The sequence below is a fragment of the Salmo trutta genome, chromosome 3 (assembly GCF_901001165.1).
Source record: "Salmo trutta chromosome 3, fSalTru1.1, whole genome shotgun sequence".
NCBI classification, from domain to species: Eukaryota; Metazoa; Chordata; class Actinopteri; order Salmoniformes; family Salmonidae; genus Salmo; species Salmo trutta.
This window is the reverse complement of record NC_042959.1, coordinates 62,867,487-62,884,229: the sequence shown is the minus strand read 5'-3', so window position 1 is coordinate 62,884,229 and position 16,743 is coordinate 62,867,487. Positions and strand designations below refer to the sequence as shown.

Sequence of the window (16,743 nt, the reverse complement as noted above, 5' to 3'; positions counted from 1 at the left end):
GAAAGGAGGAGAGGGAGAGAGGGAAGAAGGAGGGTTGAGGGGAGAGGAGATGTACAGTACAGACAGTGGGAGAGAGGAGGAGAGGGCAAGAGGGAGAGAGGAGGAGAGGGTAGAAGGAGGATTGAGGGGAGAGGGGAGAGGAGATGTACAGTACAGACAGTGGGAGAGAGGAGGAGAGGGAGAGAGGAGGAGAGGGAGAGAGGGAAGAAGGAGGGTTGAGGGGAGAGGAGATGTACAGTACAGACAGTGGGAGAGAGGAGGAGAGGGAGAAAGGAGGAGAGGGAGAGAGGGAAGAAGAAGGGTTGAGGGGAGAGGGGAGAGGAGATGTACAGTACAGACAGTGGGAGAGAGGAGGAGAGGGCAAGAGGGAGAGAGGAGGAGAGGGAGAGAGGAGGAGAGGGAGAGAGGGAAGAAGGAGGGTTGAGGGGAGAGGGGAGAGGAGATGTACAGTACAGACAGTGGGAGAGAGGAGGAGAGGGCAAGAGGGAGAGAGAGAGAGGAGGAGAGGGTAGAAGGATAGCACAATCAATAGGGAGAAGGGTAAAAAGGAGAGACTCATGCAACGGTCTGAAACACTTTGGCCCTAAGGGTCTATTTTCTGACGATGCACGTCGTACACTGATATTCTCCTTAAGTTGTAGGGAAAATTCCAGGCTGAAAACAAGTTGACCTATACAATCCCACTTCCAATTACTTCAATAATCCCAATTTCACATCTGACTACTTTCAATTAAAATGTAGGGAAATGGCATAAGCACAGCCCTATAATGAGGTTTAATGGATTGAGAAAATGTATTTGGCACGCTGTCTGAGAGCCGGATTCACAGACGTTGAGGAAAAAGGAACGCTTTTGTGGAAAAGCAATCACAGACGCATAATGAGCTGGGTAATCACATTACAGCCATTTCAACTGTGTGACTGCTGTTTGCTTTACCCGCCGTGCTTCATTTAGCCACCAGGCGGCGCATGATGTTCCTTTATAAAAACTGTCTCCTTGCCCTTGTTTCAGAGGGGGAGCGACGAGTCTCTAATCAAACCAAGGCTGTGGCTAGGCCTGTTACGCCATGCCTTAAGTTTGGCATGCAGGAGACTTTCAGGAATTAGGGGGATAAACGTGGCAGGAGGAAGATCGATGGATGGTAGTATTAATATTCAGGAAATATCAATAAATATTTCCTCCTGACCACCATCACTCCACTATATATACAGAAATATATAGATTTGATAGGACAAGACAAACCAAGTGAGACAGATTGGGAGATTAGGTTTGGTTACTTCTACTCCTATTTGTAATGTTGTGTGAGGTATATATCTATCTATACCAGTCTGTCCACCCATTTACAGTGCATTCAGAAAGTATTCACACCCCTTGACTTTCCAAATGCTGTTGTTACAGCCTGAATTTAAAATGGATAACATTTACTTTTTTGTCACAGGCCTACACACAACACCCCATAATGTCAAAGTGGAATGATGTTTTTAAATGTTTACAAATCAATAAAAAATTAAAAAGCTGAAATGTCTTGAGTCAATAAGTATTCAACCCCTTTGTTATGGCATACCGTCAGTTAGATTATTCAAAAGTCTTATATTTATCATTCTGAACATGTACTACAACTCAGTTGTTTGATTTAATTAATTAATTAATTAATTAATCTGTCTCACTTAATTAGTGATTGCTTTTCCCCTCTAAATAAGTTCAGGAGTAAAAATCTGCTTAACAAGTCACATAATAAGTTGCATGGACTCACTCCGTGTGCAATAGTGTCTAACATTATTTTTGAATGACTACCTCATCTCTGTACCCCACAATTATCTGTAACGTCCTTCAGTCGAGCAGTAAATTTCAAACACAGATTTAACCACAAAGACCAGGGATGTTTTCGAATGCCTCGCAAAGAAGGGCACCTATTGGTAGATGGGTAAATTATATATATATATATATATATATATATATATATATATATATATAAATAAATAAATAAATATATATATATATATATATCCCTTTAAGCTTGGTGAAGTTATTAATTACACTTTGGATGGTGTATCAATACACCTAGTCACTACAAAGATACAGGTGTCCTTGCTAACTCAGTTGCTGGAGAGGAGGGAAACCGCTCAGGAATTTTACCATGATGCCAATGGTGACTAAAACAGTTAGAGTTTAATGGCTGTGACAGGATACAACTGAGGATGGATCCACAACATTGTAGTTACCGTATGCCACAATACTAACCTCATTGACAGAGTGAAGAGAAAGAAGTCTGTACAGAAGAAAAATATTCCAAAACATGCATCCTGTTTGCAACAAGGCACTAAAGTAAAACTGCAAAAAATGTGGCAAAGCAATTACATTTTTGTCCTGAATATGTTTGGGGCAAATCCAACACAACACATTACTGAGTACCACTCTCCCTATTTTCAAGCATAGTGGTGGCTGCTCCTCTGGGTATGCTTGTCATCGTTTGCAAAAACATGTTTTCACTTTGTCATTATTGTGTATAGAATTTTTTTTTAATCCATTTTGAATTCATTCTGTAACACAACAAAATGTGGAATAAGTCAAGCGGTATGAATACTTTCTGAAGGCACTGAATCTACCACTATCTAAAGTATCTGCTCTCTACTATGCTATTGCAGCAGCATTGGAGATAAGCTGAACATTACAGTGCAGTAACAGTGCAGTATGAGGTCGATCTCATAACTATAGCAGTGTTGTTGGCTCCTACCTCTTGGCAGTAGGACAGGATCTGGTTGGGCTCTGTAAAGCAGCCCTGGCGGCCCTGAGGGTCAGGCTCCCATTGGCCAGTCTCAGGGTTCATGTGCAGCAGCTGACGCCCACAGAACATGGCAATCTGCGGCTCGGACACCAGGGGCCCCGGTCCATTCACCTCAGCCATGGCCAAGGCCTAGAGAGAGGGAAGAAAAAAGACAAGTTGAGAAATAGAAAGAGTAATAGATGGAAGTAGAGAGGGAGGAAGGTGGAAAGGTGGAGGGAGAGAAATACTTTGTTATGGTTGTCCTGAGAGAGAGAGTGTGAGTTTAATGTTTACTGTTAATTTTTATTGTTTATTTCACTTTTGTTTATTATCTACTTCACTTGCTTTGGCAATGTTAACATATGTTTCCCATGCCAATAAAGCCCTTCAATTCAATTGGATAGATAGATAGAGAGATCGAGAGAGATGAAGAGCAGTCAATACAAACAAAGTGGTGGGATATTATCGAGTTTGAGAATGAAGGACAGGACCTTCAATTAGTCTAAATGTACCAGCTGATATAGTCTCTTTGATCTATCTCCCAACACAGACAATGGCTTAGCTGCAGAGAGAGAGAGAGTGAGTGTGTGTCTATGTGTATACATCATTGTATGCATTGTGTGTGTGTGTGTGTGTGTGTGTGTGTGTGTGTGTGTGTGTGTGTGTGTGTGTGTGTGTGTGTGTGTATATATATATATATATATATAGAGATAGATGGACTTTCAAGCTAATGCATATACCATTTGGTCTCACACACTGTAGCTACAGTGATAGAGAATATTGGCAGAAACAAGGATCAGAAAATAGTTATACCAGATCATGCGTTGAGTGACACCCAAAGCCGATGAAAAGTCTGACTTATCGACTGACAAACTACGCCATGGTTTTGTTAGCAATGTTAAGAGTTGAGAATATAAAGATAGGGTGGATAAATAGGAAGTGTACAACAACTATATACTGTAAAGCCTGCTCCCATCTGCCCCTCTTTTATCCTCTTTCTCTCTCCCCCCTACTGTCTCTCTCCCTTAGCTCTTTCCCTCTGCCTGCCTCTTCCTCCCCCTATCTCCATACTCCCACCTCCTCTCCCCCTCTCTCTTTCCTACCCTCTCTCAGCAGCCTGCTAGGATGTTGTTATTGATCATGGGATCCGTTCCCTCTGCCTGCAGCCTGGGGGTCGGGCCCAGGGGAGGCACCGTGGAGGAACAAACACCAGCCGGCCCCGGCCCCACTGCTCCCAGTCAGGTGTTAATACAAGCTCATTGACCGCCGGGCCACTTCAAGTACATTAACACACAGGAGAGGGAGGGAGGAGGGGAGAGAGTAGGAGAGGAAGGGAGAGGAAAGGAGGAGAGTAGAGGGGGGGAGACAATGATGTACACACTGCAGGAGATAATCTCCCCAGACGTAGAGACCAAACATGCTCGTTTTCTAACACAAGCTGAGTATTATGACGTCAATGCCTCAGTAGGATTATTTTAGAAAGGGACAGAGGGATGGAGTTATCAGGTGTTGTGTTCACACGTACAGTATATATAGCACAGAGATATGACTCCTCTTGGGTGCAGAAAAAGTAGGGGAGTATTTCAAAGACATGCTTGAACATCTACCTAACAAATCATTTAGCTCAGTCTTGCCATTCTTCTGGCTTAACAGCCAAGAGCCACTTATGAAAACTGATATGACGGAAAGTTCAAACAATATCCCTATCCACACTGAAACTGACAATTGGCAACCCAGAACCCATTCAACCCGTCTTATGACTGGCCCAACTGCTTTAATCTCCATAGACAGACAGACGGACTGACAGGCAAGAAGAGCAACACTCATGCCTATTAGCATCAAGATGCCCAGGGGTGAGGGGGAGAGGAGAAGAGGGAGAGAGAGGAAAGCAGGACGAGTGACATCTGATCAAAGGAAGCTCTGCCTCAGCCGAAAGCTGCTAAAATGTTTGAAGTTCTAATTGAAATGTATAATATCAGAAATAAATATATACAAAACCCATTAATAAACATACAATAAATATATACAAAACCCATTAATAAACATACAATAAATATATACAAAACCCATTAATAAACATACAATAAATATATACAAAACCCATTAATAAACATACAATAAATATATACAAAACCCATTAATAAATATACAATAAATATATACAAAACCCATTAATAAATATACAATAAATATATACAAAACCCATTAATAAACATACAATAAATATATACAAAACCCATTAATAAATATACAATAAATATAATAGGACCGGAGGAGTCTGAGCATTTAGATATGAATGGAAACCATGATAATGAGTTCATTGGATTATAATTAAAGCTGTATGAACGTGGCTGAGCGAGGCCTTGAGGAATGAGGTTTGAAGCTCCAGAATGGTGCAGAGACACTCAATTTATTTGGAATTCAGTGATAACCTTAGCTCTGTACTTTGTTAATTAAAGTCTCTATGAGTGACTGCTGGTACTGTACGTGACTTTAGACTCAACTCCCCATATACAGTAAGTGGACATAGAAACTGTTTGCATGTTATTAAGAGTGGTGCTTAGAGATGTTGATTTCTGCTGACCTGGCAGCTTTCTGGGAGCATGTTATTGATGTGTGTTAAGGAAAGTGTGTGTGTGTGTGAATAAAAACGCTTGCTTAAGCTACACACAGCCCACATTGACAAGCCACTGTGCCTGCTGAGGTAGTGGCTAAATAGATATGTCTCTGACTCAGGGAAGGTCAACGGCACAAAAAAATACTTCTGGATATTTGAGAAGATGACCTGACAGCTCTGCTGTGCTCCAGCCTTCATCCAGCCCCCCCCCCCACACACACACACACCCTGCAGCCTGCTCTCTCCACTCCTGCACTTCAGCAGAAAATCAATGATGTACGCCTGCAACTGGATCGCCATGCTCCCTCCGCCCTCCGCTCAATAGGAGCCCATCTGGAGCCAGATGGCCTGACCTCCAGCGTGGAGAGGAGGCTCCGCAGCACCTCAGCCAATCCCAGCTCTCCCTGATTCACCACCAGATTAGATGGGCCTGCCGTGATAACAAGTACTAATCACAAACACTCTGCCTGCGTTCCCTCAATGTGCCCTGGATTTGTTTATATATTGTTCCATCTTCTCCTCCTCTTCTATCTCTCTCCTCTTCAAAGTTACCATGTCCTGCCAGCAGTTATGGACATGCTGTCTTTGACCCACTTTGGGAATAATCACTCTGCATTTCACCATCCCACCACCATGACAACCATCACACCCTCCCACTCTCTCCCACTCCTCCGTGGTGTGACTGCCACCCTACCACGCAGTGTCTCAGTATGGCGCTAATTGGGAAAAGTCACAGGTCTGATGGCATGAAAGTACCACTGCAGGCCATGAAAGTCCAAGTTTAAATGTTCCAATCAGAGTTCCGTTGCATTCAGTTCAGTAAATAAAAGCCCTGGCATATTTGCATTATAGTCATTTTGAAACTCATAATTCAAATTCTGAATTGACAACAAGGCTGCATCGCTTCATAAAAAGGTACAGTATCTCTCAGTGTGTTCATTAATGCATGAAATCGTTCATAAATGCATGAAATCAGTCCATTTCAATACAGAGACCCAGGAGAGACAAACTCTCCCACCCACACACAGACTCATTAAAGAAGCCTTGTATCTCTGTTGTCAGTGAATCAGACAGGCTGACTAACACTGTTGTTTTCAGAAGGAACGGTACAGTTACATGCGTGTGAACAGGAACTAGCTGCCGTCACTCTGTCATTTACTTATGACAATTGTTTAGCACGCTTGTTCTACAGTCACCCAGGGCCTGTTCAATCTGGTGGGTTGCAGATAGAAATGTACTGCATAGACCTGGCATGACAGTTTATTACACATAATATAATGTCATATCTATTCTATACAATTCACCTCTATCTGGAACATTTTGAACATCAAAATCCTAACTGTTTAGGTCCCTGTCAGGAGATGGATTCTATCTGGCTGTGATTGGTTGGTCAGACAAGACAGCATGCCCTCTGCTAATTGGTCTAAATGAGTTTTAGGAGGAAGTACCAAAAGCCTGAATGAAAGGTGCTGGTGTGGTCTTGGCGTTTGCCTTGGCACACTAGGGGAATCTGGCAGCCAGTCACTAATCCTGTTTAAAGGGTAAATCAGTGTAGCCTCCACCTAACCAAGGCAGTCAACTGAGAAGATGCTTTTGCTAAAGGGTAGCAGGAATAGACCGCTAGAGCAAACACATTTCCAGGTGTAATTTATTTTTCTATATATTCAGTAGACTTTTAATATTAGTCCTAATGAAATTGGAACTGATAATTAGTCTCACATAAAAAGTATGTTTTGTCAGTTTTTGACTCCTTTTAATTATCTCTCTAATAGTCTCTTCATTCTCTGCTCAGTAGAAAAGCCAGCCTGGGTTCCTCTGCCTGCCAGGACGGGGGCTTTTCATTCTATTTCTTAGTCAATTAGGCTTAAGACCGCTAAGACCTCTCTGCTGTGACCACAGTGGCGTGAGCCTCTCAGACAGACACCCCCGGCCGGCCGGCTGGCTGCCTGACCTGTCTGGTCGGCTGGCTGAGACGTCCTGATCCACACTGCTTCACAATAACACTTCCCAATCTGTTAACAATTACCCAGCTCTTCCATAGAGAGAGAGAGAGAGGCTGGAGAGCTGCTCTGTTCTGTACTTTTCCCCCCTGGGCCAACCTTAATTGGACAGTAAAGGCCTGGATGTCTCCCAGAGATGTACAGTACAGTGTGAGCTGAGGTGTGTGTTTGAGAGAGGGGGGTGTGTGGTGCCCCATCCCCCACCCCTCTCCCTCCACCTCCTTCAAGGCCCTCCCCCTCTCTCTCTCCCACAAATCACGCCTTAGTGCTGAGGGAGCTAAACACAGTGGACAGGAGAGGAGAGCTCCCTGACTCCACCACTGCACAGAGCCAAAGACCCAGAGCCCACCTCATCATTAATAATTGCCTGTTGACACAAGCCCAGAGACATCGATTGCCTTTTTGTCTTTTCCTGGTTCCTTCCTTCTCTCTTGCTCCTCATTCTCCCTTGATATTTCCCTCTTTTTCTCCATCATCCACTAACTGGGGAAGGATGGACTCTACTCCTTTCATGAACAGTACTCCCTAGTCCCCATGTTCCCTATTCTCTAAGGAAGAAAACATCACAAGGAGGTATTGAGTACTCTGACAAAGAGCACAAAGGGCAGAGGGAAGCACAGCGGTCTGGGAATATCCTAGCATAGCATGAAGAAAAAGAGAGACAGTCATCCTCATTTCTCAGATACACCTCTGATAGGAGGTAGTTAAGCTGCAATGCAGATGCATGTGTGACTGAGTACAGGGGACAAATAAAGAGACCAAATGAAAACCATAATCTTGCCCATAAATATCTCTGTGTCAGCTGGGTTTAGCTCGTGCCAGGCCAGGGCCGCCATCAAATGTACATATTCCTCTGGCATCACCATGGCCCACCCCCATGTGTAATTAAATATGCAGCACCTGTTCCCTCCTGCCTGCCTTTTGTTGCAGGATGACTTCATCCTCTGATATGATGCAATCTCCCAGCCCTACATGGCAAGGCCAGGCAGCGGAGGGGGAGGAGCCACTCCATCGTCTGTCAACCCCTTTAATCCATCAGATGGCCCTGCCATGAATGTTAGCTGAGCTGCATGTCTGACACCGCCTCGTCTAGCTCATCACTTCCTGTGTGTGTGTGTGGGGGGGGGGCTGATCTAAGGTCAGTTTGGTTTTCTTAAATCTAGTGGTTAAGGTTAGGACTTGCGGAGGGTCAGCTGATCTTAGATCTGTAGCTAAGGGCTGTGTGTTGAGAGGACCATGTTAAGTCTATGTTCAGACTGCTGTACTGATGTTGATGGATGTTCAGTGGGGTTGGGTGGTGAACCGGAGACATGGGACCTCTGAGGGGTTAATCCCTTGGGATGTAAATTAGCAGGTGAAATAACCCAGATCCCCACTGCCTTCTCCCTGAGGGCTGGCTAGCCGAGTGACACCGCAAGGGCGAGGCGCACACACACACACACACACACACACACACACACACGACCCAACGCAAGGGCGAGGCACACACACTGCACACACAGATAAGCACATACACTGGGATAAATACTGTACACAAATGTACTCACACACACACGGATTAAAACACATTAATGCACATGAACGGATGCACAGAAATGCATGCACGCTGTGGTTGATGAATCAGAATTAGTTGGGTAACATAAGTAATTAAGATGTCTTATCTGCATAATATGCTTATGTGATATACTTGCTATTAGAATGTATTTCTTTGGACTCTGGTGTTGGCAGTTGCACTTCTTCCCTTAGCTGGGGCTCAGTCAACTGGGGCCCAGAGAGGGGAGAGGTCAGACTTGTCTTTTACATGTCTCTGGTGCTATGCAGAATATCAGAAAGGGAAGAGGACAAGATGGAACATTGTCTTCATATGTGAATGTGTCTTTACCTATTCCTAAACCATGTGAAGGGATGGTGTGATTAACGGGGAACCAATTACTTGTCTCCACAATGTCTGTGCACAAGTCACTCCCTCCTTTGGCATTGGGGGGAAGTGTATGGCAGTGTCTGGAACCATTGTATGTCCTCTCTGATGTTGCACTTATCCTGGGATAGTGTATGACCTAGAGGCTCACTCCCCTCAGTGAGCTTGTCCAGGAGAGGGGTCAAGAAGGGGTTTTACTTGAGATGGGAGTATCTAGAGTTGACAATTGAGTTATGCCATTGGATGAGGTAATGGTTCTGTGCTATGAAGTACCAGGAACGAGATTAGAACCTCGTCTTAGGGACCAAACTGAACGATAATTTATAGCGAATGCTATCTGGCTACGGGATACTGCTTTCTCAATTATAAAGTCCCTTTGTGAAATGTTCCTAATATCTGTTGTTCGACATGTAGGTTGAGAGGGGTGTATCTTGGCTATAAAAGATCTTTGTACTTTTGTGTTGTCACTTTCAATGGTTCATTAGAAATGGTGCATCATTGAAAGTCAAATGCTATTGCAAAGCTCTTATTATTAAAGATGTAGTTTAAGTATAACTCTGACTAGTGTGTGAAGTTTATCTCTCTCCTCATTTGGTAATGCAGAAATTAACCACCACAACGCATGTACACACACGCTGAAACGCACACTTACAAACACACACACAGCCTGAAGCCTTGCTGTGCCTGTCTCTGTGGTTCTCTGCAGCACAGATGGTCAGAGAGTGGGTGGCTGCCCGGCCCTGCTGCCCCTCCCAACTTCCCTCTACCCTCTGTCCTCTCCCTCCTATCTCATTCTTCCTTCCCTCCCACCTTACCTCTGCTCTCTGTAACCTCCCTCTCAATCCCCCCTCCACTCTGTCCTGTTCTTCCCTCCTAGACAATCCCTCCATCCCTACCGCATTTTATTTGATCTCTGTCCTCTACCTCCCTCCCTCCTATCCATCTTCCCTCGCTCTCAATCCCCCCTCCACTCTCTGTCCCATCTTTCCCTTCTAGACTATCCCTCCATCCCTCCCACATTCCCTTTGATCTCCGTCCTCTCCCTCCCTCCTCCTCAATCCCCCCTCCATTCTCTGTACTATCATTCCCTCCAAAGACTATCCCTCCATCCCTCCCACATTCCCCTTGATCTCTGTCCCCTCCCTCCCTCCACTCTCTGTACTATCATTCCCTCCTAGACTATCCCTCCATCCCTCCCACATTCCCTTTGATACCTGTACTCTACCTCCCTCCTATCATCTCAATCCCCCCTCCACTCTCTGTCCTATCCTTCCCTCCTAGACTATCCCTCCATCAATCCCACATTCCCCTTGATCTCTGTCCTCTCTCTCCCTCCCTCTCAATCCCTCCCGCATTCCCCTTGATCTCTGTCCCCCCCTCCCTCAACTCTGTGTACCATCCTTCCCTCCTAGACTATCCCTCCATTCCTCACACATCCCTTTTGATCTCGGTCCTCTCCCTCCCTCCTATCCCTCCCTCCCTCCTAATTCCCCCTCCACTCTGTCCTCTCCTTCCCTCCTAGAATATCCCTCCATCCCTCCCACATTCCCTTTGATCTCGGTCCTCTCCTTCCCTCCTTAGACACTCTCTCTCTCTCTCTCTCTCTCTCTCTCTCTCTCCCCCTCTTGACTTCTGATCTGGGCTCTCTCCAGCCAATCTGTCTCACCCCAACCACACCTTCCCTCCCTCCCCTTCCCTTCCCTCACCACCACACCTTCTCTCCCCAAACCAAACCACACCTTCCCAACCCACACTCCCTTCGCTCCCCACACTACCACACCTTCCCTCCCTCCCCCCCTTCCCATCCCTCACCACCACACCTCCCCCACCACCACACCTTCCCTCACCACCACACCTTCCCTCCCCAAACCAAACCACACCTTCCCAACCCACACTCCCTTCGCTCCCCACACTACCACACCTTCCCTCCCTCCCCCCCCTTCCCATCCCTCACCACCACACCTCCCCCACCACCACACCTTCCCTCACCACCACACCTTCCCTCCCCAAACCAAACCACACCTTCCCAACCCACACTCCCTTCGCTCCCCACACTACCACACCTTCCCTCCCTCCCCCCCTTCCCATCCCTCACCACCACACCTCCCCCACCACCACACCTTCCCTCCCCAAACCACACCTTCCCAACCCACACCACACCTTCCATCACCACACCTTCCTACCCCACCCCTCAACCCCTCACCGCCTCCGCACAAAGCCCCACACTCTGCTGTTGTTCCATCCCATCGCTGGGCTCAGACTAAATGGTGAAACAGATTTAGGAGTATTCATCATTGTAATCACAGTGTTTAATTATTCATTGGCTTTGCCAGGGTCTCTTCCTCATCTGCCAGGCAGGCTGGGCCCATGATAATGAGAGAGGAGCGTCAGACACACAGGGATGCAGAGAGTCTGGTCTGGTGGAGCATGGAGACAGTTAAGGTGTGTGTCCCAAATGGGGGCCCTGATCACAAATAGTGAACTATATTTATAAAATAAATACATATAAAATACATTTGACTATATAGGGAATAGCGTGCCATCAACATCAACCCCCATCATCGCTCCATACTAATTAAAACCCCACTGCTAAATTGTGGTGGTTTCCAGTTTGTGTTAGGTACCTAACACACCAGCTTAGTGGCGGATTGGTAGACCCTTAACCTGCTGGTCTCAACCACCAATGTACGCTACCTTTGCTGAATGGCCAATTTGATATGCACAAAAGAGATCCAATTTGACATGCACAATAGCGGACAAAAGTAGACATCATGCCAGGGATATGGTTAAGAGGCCACAGTTCAATAAAAGCTGTCAGGTTCCAGGCTAAAAAGTAGACATCATGCCAGGGATATGGTTAAGAGGCCACAGTTCAATAAAAGCTGTCAGGTTCCAGGCTAAAAAGTAGACATCATGCCAGCGATATGGTTAAGAGGCCACAGTTCAATAAAAGCTGTCAGGTTCCAGGCTAAAAAGTAGACATCATGCCAGGGATATGGTTAAGAGGCCACAGTTCAATAAAAGCTGTCAGGTTCCAGGCTAAAAAGTAGACATCATGCCAGGGATATGGTTAAGAGGCCACAGTTCAATAAAAGCTGTCAGGTTCCAGGCTAAGATGACAAAAGATTATTGCACTGCAAGAACGCACTTCAGATGAATTCAATCAATAGAACAATGTTTACTATGATCTTCGTGGGCTATACTCAGCCTCGTCTCAGGGTAGTACGCTCCTGATCTGTTGATATCCTCTGCTGGTGTGGGGGCTGTGCTTTGACAAAGTGGGTGGGGTTATATCCTGCCTGGTTGGCCCTATCCGTGGGTGTTGTCGGACTGGGCCAGTGTCCCCCGACCCCCCCGGCCTCAGAATCTAGTCCTGTCTTATCTGGTGTCCTGTGTAGAGGTCTTCACAGATCTACTTGTGCCTGAATACACGAGACACGATCCAGGAGCGTGTGGATCCAGAATTCTAAATGTCACGGATCTGGGTTGGATCTGATATGATTGTCTCATGTATGTGTAATTTTAACTGACTTGTCCGGAAGGGCCCGTACAGATCCGAATGTGACTGCTGCAGTAGTGAGATAATTTATGCTGCTACTCTTGCTTTTCAAGAGAGTGGAGCGTGGCACGTGTAGCTTGTTGTTGGCCAATCATAAGTCATCAAAGCTGCAATAAGCTACAGTCATAGAGCCTCAGTTTGTGGCAAACGTTAGGAGATATTTAATCAATGGAAGATGTAATTACATTTACTAAATTAAAAGTTAAAGGAGAAGGATAGGCTACAACCAACAGGTAGGCTGCTACCAATAACCAACAGGTAGTCTGCTACCAATAACCAACAGGTAGGCTTCTACCAATAACCAACAGGTAGGCTGCTACCAATAACCAACAGGTAGGCTGCTACCAATAGCCAACAGGTAGGCTGCTACCAATAACCAACAGGTAGGCTGCTACCAATAACCAACAGGTAGTCTGCTACCAATAACCAACAGGTAGGCTGCTACCAATAGCCAACAGGTAGGCTGCTACCAATAACCAACAGGTAGTCTGCTACCAATAGCCAACAGGTAGGCTGCTACCAATAACCAACAGGTAGGCTGCTACCAATAGCCAACAGGTAGGCTGCTACCAAGAACCAACAGGTAGGCTGCTACCAATAACCAACAGGTAGGCTGCTACCAATAACCAACAGGTAGGCTGCTACCAATAACCAACAGGTAGGCTGCTACTTAATATTCTGAAATGAGATGTTGTTTGTAACTGTAGGATGAGAAAGTGCATGCAGCCTCAATTAGCCTAGCTAGCTAATGTTAGCTTAACGATCTTCTCCCGGTTTGATGCATTCAAGAAAGATACTACGTAATCATATTGATGATAAAGTTGCCATAGCTAGGTTATTTAAGTCTACTATAGCGCGAGTCGGCTTGGTAGGTAGCGGTCTCTCCCTCCCTCTTCCCCGTATCACTTGGTCACAGTACAGCCCCTCCCGAGACTGCTAGAGCGGCATCACTTTCTCCCTCTCGCGCTTTATCAGCTCCGGTTAATAAAATAGCTTAAAAAATGACTTTTCTGCTGCTTCCCTCATTCAGATCAGGTCTGGGTCTGACCAAGTCTATACAGAATGGTTCTAGTTGTCCTTGGGTCCGTTCGGAACCGGAATCTATATTAAACTAATACATGTATGCATATCAGGTCCGGTTGGGAAAGCCTAAGGTCTATTTCGGAACGGGTCGAACTCTAGTACTGTGTGATCTTAAGTATGCTCCATCTAATTCGCCCATCTTTCTCTCCCCTCCGGAGAACCTGAGCCCAAGGACCACGCCTCAGGACTACCTACAGAAGATAGCCCTACTTGGTAAAAGACCGAGTTCATATTATGGCAAGAACAGCTCAAATAAGCAAAGAGAAAAGACAGTCCATCATTACTTAAAGACATGAAGGTCAGACAATACGGAAAATTTCAAGAACTTTGAAAGTTTCGTCAAGTGCAATCGCAAAAATCATCAAGCGCTATGATAAAACTGGCTCTCATGAGGACTGCCACAGGAAAGGAAGACCCAGAGTTAGCTAAGTTCATTAGCTAAGGATAAGTTCATTAGAGTTACCAGCCTCAGAAATTGCAACCCAAATAAATGCTTCACAGAGTTCAAGTAACAGACACATCTCCACATCAACTGTTCAGAGGAGACTGCGTGAATCAGGCCTTCATGGTCAAAGTCGAATTGCTGGTAATAAACCACTACTAAAGGACACCAATAATAAGAAGAGACTTGCTTGGGCCAAGAAACACGAGCAATGGACATTAGACCGGTGGAAATTTGTCCTTTTGTCTGGAGTCTAAATTGGAGATTCTTGGTTCCAACCGCTGTGTCTTTGTGAGACGCGGTGTGGGTGAACAGATGATCTCCGCATGTGCATTTCCAACCGTGAAGCATGGAGGAGGTGGTGTGATGGTGTGGGGGTGCTTTACTGGTGACACTGTCTGTGATTTATTTAGAATTCAAGGCACACTTAACCAGCATGGCTACCTCAGAATTCTGCAGCGATACGCCATCCCAACTGGTTTGGACTTAGTTCGACTATCATTTGTTTTTCAACAGGACAATGACCCAACACACCTCCAGGCTGTGTAAGGGCTATTTGAGCAAGGAGAGTGATGGATTGCTGCATCAGATGACCTGGCCTCCACAATCCCCCGACCTCAACCAATTGAGATGGTTTGGGATGAGTCGGACCGCAGAGTGAAGGAAAAGCAGCCAACAAGTGCTCAGCATTTGTGGGAACTCCTTCAAGACTGTCGGAAAAGCATTCCAGGTGAAGCTGGTTGAGAGAATGCCAAGAGCAAAGCTGTCATCAAGGCAAAAGGTGGCTATTTGAAGAATCTCAAATATAAAAAATATTTTGATTTGTTAAAAAAAAGAAATTGGTTACTACATGATTCCATATGTGTTATTTCATAGTTTTGATGTCTTTACTATTCTACAATGAAGAAAATAGTACAAATAAAGAAAATCCCTTGAATGAGTAGGTGTTCTAAAACTTTTGACTGATAGTGTATATAAAACAAAACAAAACTAACTGGAGATCAAGTCAAACACATTATCTCCCTGTAATGGAGGATTGTTGTCTTTCCTTCAACCCAAAAATTAGTGGATACCTTACACAAACAAATCAAATAAAACATGGCTATAGATCATCCTGGTAGAGGGTCTTATTTATGGTTATGCTGTGACATCATTGTCCCTCAGCGACCCAGACTTCATCCAACCAGATTACAGCAGTGCCCCGTCCAGCTGGGCCCACTGGGAGCAGATGGTCTATAATCACCCCGGCATCCCACAGGTCACATAGGGCCACAGCACCTGCCAGAAACCAGCCAAAACCCACAGAGCAACATTTCATTTAATTTCAGATGTGGCTTAAAATAAGGGGCGTAGGCTATCAGCTGACAAACATCAGAGAGTCCAGAGATGGAGAGATTGGTCAGCAGTTATATAAACCAGTTCATGATGGTGATCGTCATATTTTGGGGATTCCATTGCTATGGTGGCAATATCTCTTAGAAGTAAACCTACAGTGTGTATAACTTTTCAGTCATATTTGCACTGGTCTCTACATACACAGAATCATAGATACTTAGTAGAAAAAAACCTTACTAGCCTACAGCTCCATTCTCTGAGAGCCTGCTTATCATTCTGACCTATCAGGCTGTGGCTTGGAGAATAAGCAGCACAGTAAGTCGTGGCTTACAGTAGGCATCTCTCCTCTGCAAAGGTCCCAAACTTCTCCTGAAGTCATGAGGCTGTGGTTGGCTGGCAGAGTCCCGTCTCCCACAGACCAGTCCAGGTCCAGGGGCATATCACCCAACAGACTTGTAGGCATCTCCTCCACAAAACTCCCACATTCACACAGATGGGTTCACAGCCGTGACTCAACACACACACACACACACACACACACACACACACACACACACACACACACACACACACTTTGTATCAATGCTATAGTGTAGGAGCACATTTTAATCATTCCATTCAATGTATCCATCTTCTGTCCATATTCTGTCTCTCCACTCCTTTATCAGTGGTTTGTTTATGCATTCATACACTAAGGGTTTTATCTAGCTGTTTTCTTCCATTAGAGGCAAGGCTTTAGTCATTTCAAATATGGACTTAACAAGCACTAGTGCACCGCTTTTGTTGTTATCCATTTGTTTACCTAATACTTTCTCTCCATTTACTAAACAATAGAACAGAGACTGAAGACACAGCAAGAGTCATCCTAACAGTCAATGAAACCCTTACAATTCAATCAACACAATAACTCCCATTGACACTAAAATGATTCATCTGCTCTGGAAGGATTCTTATTGAGAGGCACTCATTCCCAGACTTGTTATATTGACGGTTCTGTTGTAGTCAGGATTTATCTTTAGAAAATGTA

General features: G+C 45.2%; 1 protein-coding gene across 2 annotated transcripts in view; it reads right to left on the bottom strand.

Annotated features, from left to right (window-relative positions):
* Window positions 1–16,743, bottom strand: part of LOC115164235 (amyloid-like protein 1) — a 51,268-nt gene that overhangs the window by 15,949 nt on the left and 18,576 nt on the right. For both annotated transcript variants that reach the window (XM_029716509.1, XM_029716517.1), the window contains exon 2: window positions 2,733–2,912. In XM_029716509.1, coding sequence (XP_029572369.1) covers window positions 2,733–2,912 — 180 coding nt within the window. The remainder of the gene's footprint in view (window positions 1–2,732; window positions 2,913–16,743) is intronic.